This window comes from Syngnathus leptorhynchus, chromosome 14 (assembly GCF_054491065.1).
Source record: "Syngnathus leptorhynchus isolate UIUO chromosome 14, UIUO_Slep, whole genome shotgun sequence".
Classification (NCBI taxonomy): domain Eukaryota; kingdom Metazoa; phylum Chordata; class Actinopteri; order Syngnathiformes; family Syngnathidae; genus Syngnathus; species Syngnathus leptorhynchus.
The window spans coordinates 2,864,219-2,881,187 of NC_141208.1; the positions used below are offsets into that span (position 1 = coordinate 2,864,219).

Consider the following 16,969-nt stretch of genomic DNA (forward strand, 5'->3'; position numbering starts at 1 on the left):
ATGGAATTGTTTTCTTTTTTTTTCAGGACTGGAAGAAATAGGAAAGGAAAGATAACGGTGCGGAATAGCAATACAACAAAATATTTCGTATCTTTATTAGAACATTCTGAAACAATCCATAATATCTGAACAATTTTTTGGTAAAATTTTCTGGACTAATATATAAATTAAGTGAATAGACAGAACCCCGCAGTATACATTTTCAGCCAATTAAAAGTAATGATTTTTATAGAATACCAAAAGATTGCGTCTAAAGTTACAGGATGTCGTTTGATTTGATTTGTCACATTGTGATCAGGCTTGTTTGTCAATATGGAACTGGATAACAATGACTACTAACTACTTTCAGTTCCAGTTTCCAAGCACACAGGATCCGACTCCGGTCCAACATCAGTCTCTTTCCTGGCAGCCACGGTGAGGCAGTAAGTGGAGTTGGGGCTCAGTCCAGTGAGGATGTATCTCGACCCGAGTACCGTCAGTTCCTGAGGTGACTTCGATTCGGTCTGCGGCTTGATCATCAGCCTGTAAGCTGCGTCGTTGCTAACGTCTTCTTGGGGCCACTCCGCCATGACCACTACGTTGGTAAGTAGTGTGACGTTTAACACAGGGGCGGAAGGACCTTCTGAAAATGAGTATGGAGAAAAAAAAAGAACAGTATTTGAGCAACTGAGAATGAAAGTGAGCCACTTTAATGATTAACAGATCCCTGCAGATGGCGCTATAGCATTGGACTCACCACTCTCACTGAGGTCTCTTTTTCTGACATCATGCGCCACCACTAAAAAAAGAAAACTAGATTAGAATCAGTAAACACAACCTGTACTTGATTATCAGCAGGTCCTACCACTCATAACCGTCGATCCTTGGCTTTCCCCGGCTACGTTGCTGGCCGTGACCAGCAGGTCTGAGTAGGCGATGTTGACCAGAAGAAAGCAGGACAAGCCGGTGGTGGTGCACAGTCGGGAACTGAGTGAGATATTGTGCTTGTATACAAAGTATGTGGTGGCAAACATGGAAGGGCTCCAGGAAACTCTGGCGACTGTGATGTTGCTACTGTACATCACCATGGTTGGTTGACATGGAGCTGGAAATGAGAGTTAAAAATGAAGATGATATGTTTTCTCAGCCATTTTATTAGGTACACCTCATTCTACCTGTCGTAGCATTGAGAGCCACAGACTGGTCGCCGGTTCCAGCCGTGTTCCTGCTCTCCACCGTGGCCGAATAGGAAGAACCGCAGGGAAGCGGGATCTCGAACGAGGTCATGTTTGTCCAATAAGAAGACACCTCAAACTGAGCCTGGCTGTTTCCCAGCAACGTCCCCGATAACCTCAGCAGGTACTCTGTGTCAGCGCAGCTTATTTCGGTCCAGGTGAATCGCAATGTCTGGATCTCCGTATACATCATGAAAGGCTGGACCTCAACAGCATCTGGAGGACACGGGACTGAAAAGAGGGAGAACTTCACTTTGCTGGGTAAATAAGCACATCGCCGTTAAAATAATAAGTGATAATGGTGTCCGTGGAAAACAAACAGTAGCTACCTGCTCCTTTTTGCACGGGCTCACTGAACGAGCTGTTGCACGTGCCGTCCGAAGCCTGTACGGAGAAGTTATACAAAGTCCCGCAGTCCAGATTGGGAATGGTACAGGTGGGGTAGGTGTTGTAACAGTAGATCATCTCTCCACTCGGCGCTTGCGCGCAGCCGTAGTAGTCCACGGCATTATCGCTGGGGGTCCACGAAAGGACTGCGGACTGGTTACTGCAGTGGAAGGTTACCGAGAGATCCTCAGGCTGACATGGACCTGCAGAAGGTTTGGAAGGAATTATAGATTTGTTATCTCTGTAATGTCTTCATTGACCTCTCATTTGAGAGCCATTGGCTAGTTTACTAAATGATCTCGACATACCTGTGCTGAAGGTAACATTGTGACTGGCCATGCTGGTGCAGTTCTCATGACTGGCTATCACGTGCACTGCGTATTGCTCGTCACAGTGAAGCTCAGTTAAGGTGCAGTTGGTGGAGGAGTCTCCGCAGGTGTGATTGTGTCCGTCCGCAGACGTCGCAACGACTTGGTAAATTGCCGCCACCGGGGATCGGGTCCAGGACACCAGGGCGCTGCGGTCCTCGCACGAAGCGCTGACATTCACCTCTCTTGGTGGACATGGTTCTGAGAAAAGGATTTGGTCTTTTAAGATCTTGTCTCATCTCAATTCAACATTTTCAAATCATCTCCAAAAAACAAAACATCTACCCATGCTTATTCTATAAGGTGGACTTCTCAAACTGCTGCACAAATCTGATGAAGCGGCAATGATGATGGTGTAGTAGAGGTCACATTGTGCCCCTTGCAGGGTGCAGCTGGTTCCTGTGCTGTTGCAGTACAGGTACGTGTGGTCGCTAGCTTCCGCCGTGGCGGTGTACACGGTGTTTCCCTCGCCGCCTTCCACGAGCTCCCAGATGACGAGGATGGAACCGTTGTGGCATTCAGTGAAGGCTGTGATGCCCGAAAGGGAGCAGGGGGCTGGAGAAGAAACAGTTTGACTTCATTTCTCACATGAGAATAAACAACAGAATAATTGACTAGCATTAAAAGAAAAAAATATGAAATACCTGTTTGCAATTCAATGGTGGTGCTGGGATAACTGTCACACTGGCTGTTCTTGGCAGTCACGCTAAAGTTATAAAGAATACCACATGCCAGGTCCTCCACCTCGCAGGAGGTGTTGGTCCAGCTGGTACAGTTGGCCGTGCTGGCGTCTTCTCCAATCGCTGAAACGGTGGAGGAGTCGGCACCCAAGGCGGAGTCCCATGAAATCCAGGCCGAATTGGTCACACAGTCAAGACTGCCTTGGATGCCCTGAGGCTGGCATGGAGCTGGAGAGGCATTTTTTTTTTTGCTTATCAACCCTCTTTTCCACATCCAATATGGTGGCAATGTTTTCAAATCCATTATTCTACCAATTATCCAAGTGATTAATCCAGCAAACAGATTAAACGTGATTTCACTGCAGGTATTTTGAGATTTCTATCACATTCCCTTGAATGTGTGTGGCTTTAAAAGGCGGGGCTTAGTGTAGGAAAGATTTCCCGGGGAAAGTTGCTTACCTGTCAACGTGCTGTAGTTCTGAGTGGATCGGGTTTGGCAATCTCCTTTGACTGCCGTGATTTGAATGGTGTAACTACTCCCACAGTTTAGGGGACCTTTGGAACATTCGTTGCTGGTCGTGTTAAAGGTCTCATTGTTTCCTTGTATGTCATCCTCGTGTACTGCAACTAAGAAGTAGTCCGCATAGCCGATGTAGTCCCAAGAAACCGTCAAGTTATTGGACATGCAGCTGAGTTGGGTGCTGACATTTTGAGGAGGGCATGGAGCTGAAAATACACAGACATGGCTTTATCTTTCAGTGCTAATAGATTGAAATGATGGAGAAAGCAAGAAAATATCATAATAAAAAAACAGCTCTAACAACAGAAAAAAATTCACCAGACAAACAAAAATTGTAAGGTATAAAATGCTTACATAATGTTTGATTTTGTGTTTGCTTAGTAAATGTTTAAAAAAAAAATGGTATCTGTGTACCATGCCAACAATTAATTCATAGCATTAATGCATTTCAGAAATCCCCCACCTGTGTCAAATACCAGAACTTGACTGGGAACACTGGAGCAGTTGTCATCCATTGCCACCACTTGAACGGAGTATCGGCTACCGCACATGAGATCATCCAGCGTATAGTTGAGGTCGGAGGTCTGATGGCTAACATTGCCATGGTAACAGGAGGCTGTTACTAAGTACTGCGTTGCGCCGTCGCTGGCAGACCAGGAAACGGTAGCGGTGTTGCTGGCACAGTCCTTCGCCACAGAGACATCAGTGGGAATACACGGCACTGCAGGTGGGTAAAAAAAAAGAAAGTCAACATTTTGTTCGTTAAATGGCGTTAAATCACGTAAACCTTACCTGAGTGCACACTGTGATGTGCTACGGAGGTGACATTGCACTGCTGGTTGGACGCTGTGACGGACACGGTGAAGTTTTGTCCGCAGGTCAGTCCAGAAACGTTGCATTCGCCAGAGTACGACATGCACATTTGGGAGTTGCCAAGAGCAGAGTCCATGTTGGCTGTATAGTGGTTTGTTCCATTGCCAGGTTGCCACATGACCATGACTGTATCAGAAACGCAGTCCTGCATGGCATAAACCTCACCGGGTGGGCACGGCCCTTAAGAGAGAATAACTATGATAAGCTCTCATCTTCTGGTGATTATATCAAGTATTGTTTGACTTACATGTCTGTATGGGAGTCGTTGCACTGGTCATGCCCGTGCAGTAATCGTTGTGAGGTGTCACAGTGAGGTTGTAGTTTACCCCACAGTTAAGGTTCGACAAGTAGACTTGGGTGTCATTGGTGTTTTGCGAAACACTTTGGTATCCATCCATTTCAAGCGAGACCACATACATCGTTGTCCCATTACTGGCATCCCAGCTAAGCCAGGCAGCATTCAAATCACAATCCACAGAGGCAAGGACATTCTGGGGTGAACATGGTTCTGGAAAAACAGAACAAAGAAGGTCGATGCTGGAAATGGGTGAACTCAAAGAATTCTGAATAAGGGAAAGACTACATTGAATAAATACAGTTTTATCTCAATATACCCATGAAGATGTAAGAGCTGTTGCTAGGGAGGCTGGTGCAGTCATCGTCCTCGGCCATCACCAAGACCATGTACATCTCCCCACAGCGCAGGTCGTCCCAGGTGCAGTTGGTTTGGTTGCTGTAACACCAGTGACTGTATCCATCAAGACCAATGGCTTCTGCAGAGTATTTTTTGGCACCCTCACTGGGCCCCCAAAAAGCAGTGGCTGTGTTCGCCCCACACTGCTCGAAGATAGTCACGTCACGAGGGATGCAAGGAGCTATGGATGGAAGAGAGAACTCAATCACAAGTCTAGCTAAACAATGATGAAATAGGATTGTACTAGATATTTTACTCTTTCAAAGATGGAGTTTTTAAAAGAGATCACGATTCTGTTGTGAGATCTTACTTGTTTTGACAAAGGCAATAGTGCTAGGGTCACTGTTGCACTCGCTTCCTTGTCCTTGCACGATGACGCTGTAGTTCTGTCCACACGGAAGAGAAGCAGCTAGGCTTGTCTGCGTCGTATTGTAGTTCTCCACGTAGCCCAGATTTCCTGTGGCCGTGATAAGGTAAAAGAGCACGCCGCTAGCGGGATTCCAGGAGAGCTGCAGCACCTCGCTCTGACAGGGTGACTGAGCCAACACAATCACAGGCTGGCAAGGGTCTTAGATGAGGAAAGACAAGTCAAGAGGTGAGGTTATCACATCCGAAAAGTTACTTGTATCATTTCTTAAGATCCGGATCAAGGAAAATCTTTCGTATGGCCAAATTCCTAAATGACAAAGTCGAAATTCTAGAGCATACCTGTCTGAATGTACACCGGGTCACTAACTTGGCTACAGCAGCCGTGACTCAGTGCCTTGACAGTAAAGTTGTACATCTCGCCACAGGAGAGGGATGAGAAAGCACAGGAAGAACCTGTAGAGTTACACCAAAGTTCATCCCCTCCTGAGCTTGGAACAGCGCTTCCCATGTAAAGTTCCACTTCAGGTTTCATCTCCCAGGATAGGACAGCAGCTTCAGTGCCACATGGTCGGGCAACCCCAACATAGCGAGGTTGGCATGGACCTGTGGTATAGATGTGTTAGAGTTATCGGACAAACTTTGGACAAGGGCTATGGAAAGAGATTTTTTTAGAAAACCCACGTGTGGTGAAGTTTGAGTGCATATGAGACGTGACGTTGCAGTAGTTGTTGCTGGCAGTGAGGCTCAAATTATAGGTTTCACCGCAGTCTAAACCCGTCAGGTTACAAATACTCAACAGGTCAGCTTGGCAGTGAATCTGACGACTTCCACTGGCTGTCAGGGAAATGTTTGCTATGCCATAAGGAGGGTTCCAGGACGCCACTGCAAACCCATCAGAGTTGCAGTCGACTTCGACATCTACATCGGTGGGCAGGCATGGAGCTGGGAATAGAGAAGTCCATACATTCAAGATAACTTGTGTGTTTCAGGAACGATGATCAATGATTCGCATTAAGTCTATACCTGATGTGACCATGACCATCGTGCTGTAAGAGCTATTATACTGCTCTCCCAAGGCTATGGCCAACACATAATATGGGGTGCCACACATAAGTCCCGAGACAGCACAGCTGGTTTCTGTGTCTTCCGCCTCACACGTCAAATTGTATCCATAATGGTCGAATACGTAGGCAACGTAACCCACAGCGAGTTCACTCTGCTCCCAGGAAACGGTCATTGTAAGCTGCTCACATTCCACATTGGCCTGGACATTGGTCGGTGGGCATGGTTCTGAAGCGACAGGGAAAAATATACAGTTAGCTATTGGCAGGGATTGGTCCCTATCATCATCTCAGTTTATCTGACTAACCTGTCATGAGTCGGTGCATTTCAGATGTGGCCGTGTTGTTGCAGACATCATTTTTTGCAGATACGGTTACGTTGTAGATCTGACCGCACTGCAAACCAGTAAGGGTGCACTGGGTGTTGGTGCTGTTACAGGTGGCAGTCAGACCCTGGTCAGTCACAGCCTGGACACAGTAAGACCCGGCGCCTTTTGTTTCACCCCACATGACGTGAGCTCGGCTGACATCGAAGTGGACGGAGAGATTCATCGGGACACACGACTCTGCAATTTGAAGGGTTTCAAATAATGAACTCCAGCGTTTGTGTAACATTTAATGGATCACACTACCTGTGATGAGGAATCCCGACATGACGTCAGTGCTGTTGCAGGCGTCTCCCACACTCGTCACAGTGACGATGTATCCCTCGCCGCATTGCAGAGATGTGAGTAGACAATAGGTCTGGTTAGTGCTGCATGTTGCCGTGTGGCCCGATTGGGCTGTTACTTCAGCCATGTAAGACACTGCTCCAATGCCGGGTAGCCAGGATACAATCGCGGATTTGATCTCACAGTCCATAACGGCTTCAATGCTCTCTGGCGGGCAAGGTTCTGCAGATTTAAGAACACCATGATGTCTCAGTATTGATTATTTCTGTCATTCTTGTCTATTCACAGTAGAACGGTAAACGGATAATCATGCGATAGTCATCAAAGTGAGAAAATGTAGGACGAGAGCTACAGTCTTCCTTTCTTCAATGACAATTCTTGGGGTTTTGTACTTTATCTGAAACACTTTTAAATAACAAGATCTAATGATCATTTGTGGGATCTTTCCAAGTACCTGATGAGAATGTGACCGTTGTGCTGTTAAAGCTGTTGTACTCCTCCCCCAAGGCTACAACCCAGACGTCATATTGGGTGCCACACATGAGCCCCGAGACCGTACAGCTGGTGTTTGTGTCCGCCTCACACATCAACTTGTAGTAATAGTCATAAACGTAGGCAACATAACCCACAGCGAGCGCACTCTGGTCCCAGGAAATAGTCACTGCAAGTTGTTCACACTCCACATCAGCCAAAACGTTGGTAGGCGGGCATGGTTCTGAAAAACAGGATTTCAGGATTTCACAATCAGGACCAGATTAACAGAGATGCGTTCTGTCACCAACCTGTCCTGAGCCACTGAGCGGCAGACGTCAAACTGTCACAAGCCTGATTGTGTGCTGTCAAAGTAACATTGTAGATCTGACCGCACTGCAGACCACCCAAATTGCAGCTTGTTCCTGTGCTGTTACACGTAGCTACTGAGCCTTGATCATTTCCAGCCCAGACGGTGTAGGAACTTGCTCCATCTGCTGCACTCCACAGCACTTGGGTATCGACTACTCTGTAGTAGACTGAGATGTTTATGGGAACACAAGGATCTGGGGAGAGAGAGAGATGTGGTAGTTTTGCTAATGTCAAATTCTTCCATTCGAACTGGTCACAATAATAATAATAATAATCGAACTTTCTCTCAATTAAACAATTCCATTTTACCTGTAGTGAGCAAGACTGGACTAGTTGCTGGACCGGCGCAGCCAGTATGCATTGAGTCCACTATTACGGAGTAGTTTTGTCCACAGACCAGGTTGTTAAGTTCACATGACGTTCCCATCTCACTGCAGGAGGAATTGTGTCCATCGGTGGAGGTTGCAAGGACGCTGAAAGCTGTGGCTGCATCAGCGGTATTCCAGCTGACCAGAGCTTTTCGGGTGGTACAGTTTATCACTGCGGACACCTCGCCAGGGGGGCATGGAGCTAGAGAGCAAGAGAGAAACATGTTTGTACTGAGGAAAAACCAATAGGGAATTTTGAGAAGGCGTACCGGTTTGCTTGGCTGTGGGGTAGCTCATCTCACTCATGCAGACGTTGGTATAACCCATTACGGTGAAAGTGTAGAGTTGACCGCAGCTCAAGTCCAAGAAGGAACAGTAGCCCATATTTGTTTCACAGGTAGAGTTAACACCGGAAGCAGATGTGGCTTCTACAGTGAAGTTCTGAGCCAGTGAACTGACTTGATCCCACATCACCGTCATGATGTTGGAGCTGCAGTTAAGATCCCCTGTGACGTTCTCCGGTTTACATGGAGCTAAGATCATGTGGTTTAATGAAGAGAGAAAAGAATCAACCGTGAATGTTTCATCTGCTCTTCGACCAACAAGACTTCAAGTTTGAAAAAATAGGACTCACCGGCTTGGACCTGGTAGTCAGAACCTGCGATGATTTCACACTGAACGGAGGACGAGGTGACCACCACCTCGTAGACATGGCCACAATGCAAGTCATGGATGGAGCAAGTGTTGTATGTGGAGTTGCAGGAAGCTCTATGTCCTTGTGTGCTGATGGCCCACGCCGTGTAGTTGTCTGAGCCGGGCGTCTCTGACCAACTCACATTCATCACATTGGTGTAACAGTCCATCACAGCTACAACGTCTTCTGGGAGACAGGGAGCTATGGAAGACAGGTTGAATGGAGGAGTTATCTTTCTGGGGTTAGGCGTCATTCTGTACTGGACTAACCTAATATTCAGTTTTTAGACAGTGGGAGTCTTTTCCTTACCGGAATCAAAATAAATATCCGCATGTTCAGTGCTGTTGCAGCTCTCAGTGGACGCTACCAGCGAGGCCGAATACGTGCGGCCGCAGTGAAGTCTAACAGCACAGGAAGTGTCGTTGGACTCGCAGGATGCCACGTGGCCATGGTCTCCTATCACCTGCACTGTGTAAAAATCGGCTCCGTTGCTTTCAGCCCAGGAGAAGTTGCCTTTGTTCATCCCGCAGTCCACGTGAGCAGTGAAGTTTGTAGGCTGGCAGGGAGCTGAAGATGGAAAGAAGACATTCTGTAACCATAACATACCAATGCTGCTATGGTAAACATACCATACCTGTGCTTAATTCCATAGAAGGGCTGTAGCTGCTGTGACAAACTCCATTCTGGAAGGCAATGTAGAAGGCATATTGTTGTCCACACTGTAGGTCGGTGAATGTGTGCGAGGTGGTTGATATCGTTAGCGATGAAGAAGTAAGTGTTCCATAGAGCTTCTCGTATTTCAGGATGTAAGAAACCCCTGGCACTGGACTCGGGTCCCATGAGATGGTCACTGAATTGGTGTCACAGGCGACCTGACCCGCCAAGTTAGTGGGAGGACATAGAGCTGGTACGATACAAAACTGAAGTTAGTCATCACAAATGAGTGTGGTGGAAAAAAATCCAGACAGCTCCTCAACACACCGGTCGCCACTTGTACAGCTGAGCTCGGCTCGCTCCTACAACCCCGATCCACGGTCACCACGGTGACAGAATAGTTTTGGCCACATTGAAGGTCAGTGAACTGGCATGAGGTGGAAGTATTTGAGCTGCAATTGTGTGTTTGCCCATCATCGGCTACGGCTGTGGCTATGTACATCTCGGCCCCTGTTACGCTGGACCAAGACACGATGTTGTTGTCCTCACACGGTGGAGACATGGTGACGTTACTGGGAGAGCAAAGGCCTGGAAAAAGACGAACAAAACAGATTGAGTCTTTTTCTTAATTGTAGCCTGATGTGATACTAAGAATTATCGTGCACCTGCACTAAAGCTGTAGACTTCACTCGCTGTTCCAGCGCACGACTCTGAGTGCGGCGTTACGGTAATGTCATACGTTTCCCCGCAGTGAATGTGTGAAAGTTGACAGCTAGTTGTGTTGGAGTGACATTGATGCGTGTGCCCATTTTGGCCGGAAAACGTCACTGTGTATTCCAGAGCACTGTAGCTTCCCGACCATGACACCAGGGCCGAGTGATTGAAACAGACTAGTGTGGCGCTAATGTTCACTGGGGCGCACGGGGCTGGAAAGAAAAAAAAAGACATGATAAAAACAATGTCAACTATTTCTGTTTTTGAAATGGTTGACTTACCCGTTTGGAGTGATTGACAGACACTAGGGGCGCTGTTGCAGTGTTCTCCTTCAGCCTGTAAGGTAACATTGAGATCCAAGCCACAGGGAAGATCATGGACTACACAACTGGTATTTGTAGTATTGCAGCTATCCATATAGCCATATCCGACTATCTCGGCTTGGTAGCTCAGACTTCCGACGGTGGTACTCCAACTGAGCATGGCTGTGTTGTTTTCACACATATACTGCTTGGAAATAACCGCCGGCGGACAGGGAACTGTAAACAAAAACATAATAACAGAGTGAATGTTAGCTATATAAAGCAAGTAAATAGATTTGAACAATGTACCTACCAGTGGTAATGTCAGTGCTTTGTCCAGGTGGACTGTCACATTGGCTTCCCTGAGCCACAATAGTGGCCGTGTAGGTCTCACCGCACACTAAATCTGTTAGCTCACACGATGAGGTCACTGAGCTGCAGGAAACTGAGTGGCCGCCTATGGCTATTGCGTTAAGGATGTAACCTGTGGCGTCGGCCATTGGCATCCAAGACACAGAGGAGGAATTGGTGCCACAGATTTGGGTGCTGTTCTCAATGTATGGTGAGCATGGAGCTGGGAGGAAATAAAAGTGAGGTCGATAAGGTTAGGCTGCCCTGTTTTAGGCCACCGGGAAATCAAGAGTACTGGGTACATGGTACCAATTAGGCCTTAACAAGTTCAAGTTGAAATGAACTTTTCACTACCTGTCATTAACACTGTTTGTGAGCTTCCTGTGCTGTTACAAGTATTGTCATCAGCGAACACAGTCAGATCGTATGTCGCTCCGCACTGCAGCCCGTTCAACTGACAGGAAGTTGACATGTTCCAGCAGGATGTTTGATGCTGTGAACTGTAAGCCGAAACATGGTACGCCGTGGCCCCGGTACTGGCTTGCCAAGATACTGTCGCTGCATCAGAGCCACACTGGAGAACGGCCGTCACATTAACTGGATCACACGGTCCTATAAGAACAGGTACCAGAAGTATGGTTGTTGTATTCTAGGAAATGAATATCATTAAATATCACAATTTTAGAAAGTACCAGTGGTCATTGTTGTCTGAACGACTTCGCTAATGCAGTAGTCGTCGTGAGCTGTGACGTTAATACTATATTGCGTTCCGCACGATGAATTACGAAAAGAACAGGTGAGGTTCGATGTCAGGCAGATCTCAATGAATCCATTTGGTCCCTCCAAAGTCGCTGAATAGGAGGTAGCCCCCAAAGAAGCACTCCAAGAAGCCCAAATGAAGTTTGTGCTACAGTCTATTGTTGCTTCCAAGCTCAGAGGTGCACATGGAGCTGGAGAAACAAAAATATCATTCAGTATACCCCTTCAAAACCATTAACCTATCGTGTCCTTAATCACACATACCTGTCATGATGGTCTGTGGGACACTATATGGCCCAGGGCAATCTCCATAACAACCTTTTACAGATACATTGTAAGTATGTCCACAGTGAAGGCTCTTCAGACTACAGGTAGTGCTGTCCGTGGAGCAGGCGGCTGATGTCATATTTCCAGAAAGGGGGATGGCGGTGACGCTGTAGTTTAGCGGCCAAGAAGAATTTCTCCAACTGACCATTAAGTCGTTGGTGCTGCAGGACAAAGTGGTGTCGACATCCACTGGCGCACACGGTACTAAGAAAATAAAAAGATTTGATGAGACTGATATGGATGCACAGTAGCAACATCTGTGATGTATTTGCTCGATATACTGATTTACTCGTTACCTGGTGCTTGCCAGATGGGGGTGCTGTTGCTGCTGACACAAATGCCATCAGTGGCCGTGACAGAAATGTCGTAAGGGCGGTCACAGAGTAGGTTTGTCAGCGTGCAGTTGGGGGTGGGGCTGACGCAGGTGAGCGTCTGCTCTGGATTGGTGGCTACCACCGTGTAATTGACGGCATTTAGATCCGAGTTCCAGAAGACATGAGAAATCCCAGCTGCGCAGTCCAGCTGGCTGGACACGTTGGTGGGGGTACATGGTTCTGCAAGATGAGAGTCAGTGAATCAGTCTGTCACCGTTCTCAGTGAGGCTTGTGGTCTTACCTGTGTACAGTGGCACAACATCTCCCGGGAGACCTGTGCAGTTGTTGTACACTCCTGCCACAGTGATACTGTAAATTTCCCCACACGTAAGATCAGAAAAGTAGCACATTGTGCCGTTGGTAGTGCATACTGAAACTTCGGCTGTACTGCTCACAGCGACAGCAGTGTACGAGTTGGCACTGTCACTGGGCAACCAAGTCACTAAACTAGGGGCTGGTGCACACATTTCAAAAGTAGCGACAGATGTAGGAGGGCACGGCACTGATGGGAAACACAAGGAGAAGGTGAGAAGTTGATATGGCAACCACAACAATAAATATTTATACACTTACATGATTGCACGTTGATTTCTGTACTGGGCATACTGTAGCAAGACCCGGTGATGGCGACAATAGTCACTGAGTAAATGCTACCACAAACCAACCCTTCGCTGGTGCACTGGGTCCCGGTGGAGTTACAATACAGAGGCTGACCCATCCCTCTGGAAATGGTGGTTGTATAGTTGTCCGCAGGAACAGAGATGCTCCAGGTCACCGTCACTTCGTTTGTCAGGCAATTCATGGCCGCTTCAACATCCTCTGGGCCGCATGGAACTACAGAAGACAAGCTTATGTATTACGTGGGCTTTTTTCCAGCTAATGCTCAAAATGTTAATGCTGTACCGGAGTCCATGCTGATTGATATGGAGGTAGAAGAGCAGTTTCCATCATTGTTGGTGACAGTAACATTGTATCTTTTCCCGCAAGGCAGGTCAGGGATTTTGCAGTTGTTGACAGTGTCACTGTTGCAGCTAAGTTGAGCTCCACTCTGATCTTCTATGATTGCCGTGTAGTTGCCCGTGGACTGGTGGTTCTGCCAGACAATCAGGGCGTGGTTGGCGTCGCAGTCTCTGAACGCTTCAATGTTGTCAGGGGGACAAGGTGCTGAAGAGAAAGAGCAGAAGTGATTGAAACGCTAAATATATGCACTGCGCTATTACACAGTCAATTCTTCTCACCTGTAGTAAATGCAATCTCATCACTGTCACTGCTGTTACATTTCAGATTAGTTCCGATAACGTGGGCCGTGTAGTTCCGTCCGCACGTCAGGTCTTCTACCAAGCAATCGGTTCTGGCTGAATTACAGCTATGCGAATTTCCATTCATATCCTGAATGACCGCGGTGTAAAATAAGGCGCCGATGCTTGTCGTCCAGGTGACTGTTGCAGAATCTTGGCTGCAGTCGGCTGATGCTGACACTATGGTGGGGGTGCAAGGGACTGAAGGGATGGAGGAGCAGAGAAACAAGTATTCAGGAAGTACGTTCTAATTTCTCTGCGTCCATTCTCAGTCCACGCTCACATACCCGTCTGAGCCACCTCTCCCAGAACCCTGTCGGTGGAGCAGTTGTCATTGGAAGCGACGATCCACACGCTGAGGTGTTCCCCGCAAGGCACGCCGGTCACGGCACAGCTGTTGGACGAGGAGGTGCAGTTGTAGGTTTGCCCTGTGTTGCCTTCCGCTTCTATAGTGTAGGACAGAGCTCCTGCGGCCGAGTCCCAAGTCGTGATCAAGGTTTCCGAATGACATTGTGCCGCTGTCTTTACATTTGTTGGAAGACAAGGAGCTAGAAGAAAGGGATAACCACTTATGAGTATTCTTTTGATAGATGGATTTCCTTCTTCAGTTGAACTCTGTATTTGTAAAATCAAACTCACATGTCCGGACAAACTCAGGCTGGCTGGCTTCACTGTTGCACTCTGTGCTGACAGCGAACACGGTGTATGTGTAGAACTGACCGCAGCCCGTTTCGGTGAAGAAGCAAGCAGTTTCTTGTGTCCGGCACTCAGTGAGTTGGCCGTTGTTGTCTTTGGCCATGGCTACGTAGTACAAGGTGTTGTTGGTTGCCTCCCAGCTAAATTGGATCACATCGCTGGAGCAGTCGTGGCTAGTCAGAGGGTGAGCCGGCGCGCAGGGTACTGGAGACAGGAGATGATCAAATTTGATATTAGTCTTTTGTGTTTTTATCTTGGGTTACATTTCAGCCTCACCGCAATTTCCGTGAGCAAATTGTGAGATCCCGCCTAAGATAACTAACCTTTAACCTTCACGTCAATAGACTGGAAAGAATTCCAAATTAATGGTGTTGGGTATCTACTCTTAGCGGCTAACGAGAGGGCGTGACCGTGAGAAAAGCGGCAATGATACAATGGGAGGAAACTAAACAGCATCCCGCTGGGCCGACTCATCGGCCCTTATCTGTGCTAAGTAAAATGAGAAGGTGTTGGCCGAGATCTTCCAGGCAGCGCTCACCTGTCTCAAACAGTGTGGAGGTGTTGGCGATACTCTCGCAGTCGTCCGAGATTGCCGTCACGTAGACGCTGTACTTCTCACCGCACTTGAGCATGGTGATGTGACAGTTATTGGTGGCCGACGTACAGTTGAGCGACGCGCCGGTGCCGTCCACCGCCGTGGCCCGGTACAAGTTGGCACCGAAGACCAAATCCCATGTTACTGTCACCATACCGCTGGAGCAGCTGTAGTCTGTCGTGATGGATGTCACTGGATTTATAGCTAAAGAGGACGAGTGAAATCAATTAGTACCTCAATCAAGTCTCAAGACCATCTTGACTTAGAAATGCATTATTCTGCCCAATGTTCATGAAGAAAATTCATTACTCACTGGATGTTGTGTGCGTGACATTAGAAGGCTCTCCTGGAACTAAGAACACGTTGACTGACGATACCCCCACGATGTAGGTGGAGCAAGGTTCTAGATGATTGATTTGCATGATTGTGCTCGATGTGTTCCTGATGACGGGCGCGTTGCTGGGATTATCGTTGTCGCCCACGGTCACTTGATAAAGCAGAACTTTATCCACAGCGACCCAAGACACTTGAGCCGTGTTCCTTCCGGTGGAGATAAGAGCCACACCCGTAGGCGGCTGCACCACTTTGGAGATCAAATTGAAATGCTACTTAACTCCATGACATTCTTTTAAAACCCACAATGTGAGAAGACTTACAGGTGATGATGGTCCTGATATTACTCCTGGCACTCCTTCCCGCGTTGTTGTGGGCATAAACGTAACAGTTGTATGTAGTAGATGGACTCAAGTTGTCCACTTGTCCGCTCAAATTTGTGGAGGTCTGGTTGTACTTTTTTGGGGGCATACTGAACAACTCCTCCACATATAAGGTGTAGCTGTCAGCCCCAAACACACTCGACCATTCAAATATAATAGAGGTACTTGAAATAGCTCTGGAATATGTGATCTGAGATGTTGCAGGTACTGTGGGAAGGTAAGAAAATGTTTGATATTAGATTGGTTTAAAAAAAAAAAAATCACTTTTCTGCAATGTCTACCTGTCATGGCTTGGTAAGTGTCGTTGCACACAACAGTGTAAAACTCTAAGACCTTCAGCGTCACCCGGTACGTGTGGCCGGGTCGTAATCCCTGAACCAGCCTCTGAGTGCTGGGCGGATACGGCATCACCACCACCGGGGCAATACTGGTGGAGTTGACCACTCGGAAGTCCAGTAAATAGACCGAAGCTCCAATGTCATCGCTCCAGACGACATTCAACGTCGATGCTGAAGTCGATGTCACTGACACAATACTACATCCTGAAAAATATGGCAAGATCAATTCAATGGAGATCCCAATCGGTTTATTGGAAAGTTAAAGCAACCTGTATTCAACAGTGTTGAACAACGAACACCAAGGAGAACTAATGTTTTTTCAAAATTAAAATGAACATTAACACAATAAAAAGATAAAATAGATTGTTCATTGTCATTTTAGAATTTAGAGTTTAGATGCCTTTACCTGACTTGTCATTGCAAACATCATAATTAATTGATTTAGTTGTTTCAATAATAATAATAATAATAATAATAGTAAAGATAATGTACATTTATAAATATTCTAATAATGAGAAATAATAATAATAATAATAAAATAATAATATAGAAATGTTGTTTTGTATTTCTGTAATTATTACTAACTAAAAGTTTATTTAAAGTGCTTAGAATTTTGAACATGCTCACCTGTTGCCATAACCTGTTGCATCTAAAAAAAAAAGGAAACACAAGTTAAGTATATGTAAAAAACTAAATGAGTATACAGCGTCCTATTACCTGTATGATAGACACTAGGACGATTGAAAAAAGCGTCCACATCTTATCCAAACGAATTATCATTCCTTTAAGATATTATATCCATTCACGCTCATCTGTTCTGAGGGCTGATCTGAAATCTTTACCGACCAGGTCGTGTAGATCAACTTGGTGGGAACCAATCACGGTGTCCCAAAAGGAGGACGCGAGGATGCCTGCGGGCTCTCTGTCATCATGAGAAGGAAGCAAACGGGATGGTTAGGTGGGGCCACGTTTTACTTCTCCACCCAATCTTCAATTCACACCTCTTCTTTTAAATTAAGATATACCTTATTTAAAAACAACTTGAAGTATAACACACTAACGGGGCTGGCAAAATGATGATTGATTGTCAACTGTGAGCGAAG

The 16,969-nt window shown here is 46.7% G+C and overlaps 1 protein-coding gene across 1 annotated transcript; it reads right to left on the reverse strand.

Moving 5' to 3' along the window:
- Positions 1-78: 78 nt before the first annotated feature.
- Positions 79-16,646, reverse strand: LOC147045965 (uncharacterized). The gene is made up of 46 exons (XM_085929503.1): positions 16,584-16,646; positions 16,494-16,515; positions 15,810-16,070; positions 15,469-15,735; positions 15,126-15,395; positions 14,756-15,016; positions 14,161-14,421; positions 13,809-14,069; positions 13,462-13,722; positions 13,127-13,387; positions 12,797-13,057; positions 12,465-12,725; positions 12,146-12,403; positions 11,787-12,053; positions 11,456-11,713; positions 11,118-11,375; positions 10,726-10,986; positions 10,392-10,649; positions 10,062-10,322; positions 9,724-9,984; positions 9,377-9,646; positions 9,052-9,309; positions 8,683-8,943; positions 8,318-8,581; positions 7,990-8,250; positions 7,620-7,874; positions 7,292-7,552; positions 6,799-7,059; positions 6,475-6,732; positions 6,129-6,395; positions 5,787-6,047; positions 5,445-5,708; positions 5,047-5,304; positions 4,657-4,917; positions 4,290-4,550; positions 3,962-4,222; positions 3,633-3,890; positions 3,109-3,375; positions 2,614-2,877; positions 2,255-2,524; positions 1,910-2,170; positions 1,544-1,804; positions 1,155-1,445; positions 845-1,084; positions 737-778; positions 79-622 (listed from the first exon to the last, which is right to left on the reverse strand). The coding sequence occupies exons 1-46, from the start codon at positions 16,644-16,646 to the stop codon at positions 336-338; spliced, it is 11,415 nt and encodes a 3,804-aa protein (XP_085785629.1). The 3' UTR covers positions 79-335.
- Positions 16,647-16,969: the final 323 nt, after the last annotated feature.

Bases quoted from the DNA above. Each gene is read 5' to 3' on its own strand.
- LOC147045965 (XM_085929503.1), bottom strand. From the start codon at position 16,646: ATGATAATTCGTTTGGATAAGATGTGGACGCTTTTTTCAATCGTCCTA. The intron at 12,054-12,145 runs GTAACGAGTAAA...TTATTTTCTTAG, and splicing joins CCCCATCTGGCAAGCACCAG to TACCGTGTGCGCCAGTGGAT. The intron at 3,376-3,632 runs GTGGGGGATTTC...GTGTATTTTCAG, and splicing joins AGTTCTGGTATTTGACACAG to CTCCATGCCCTCCTCAAAAT.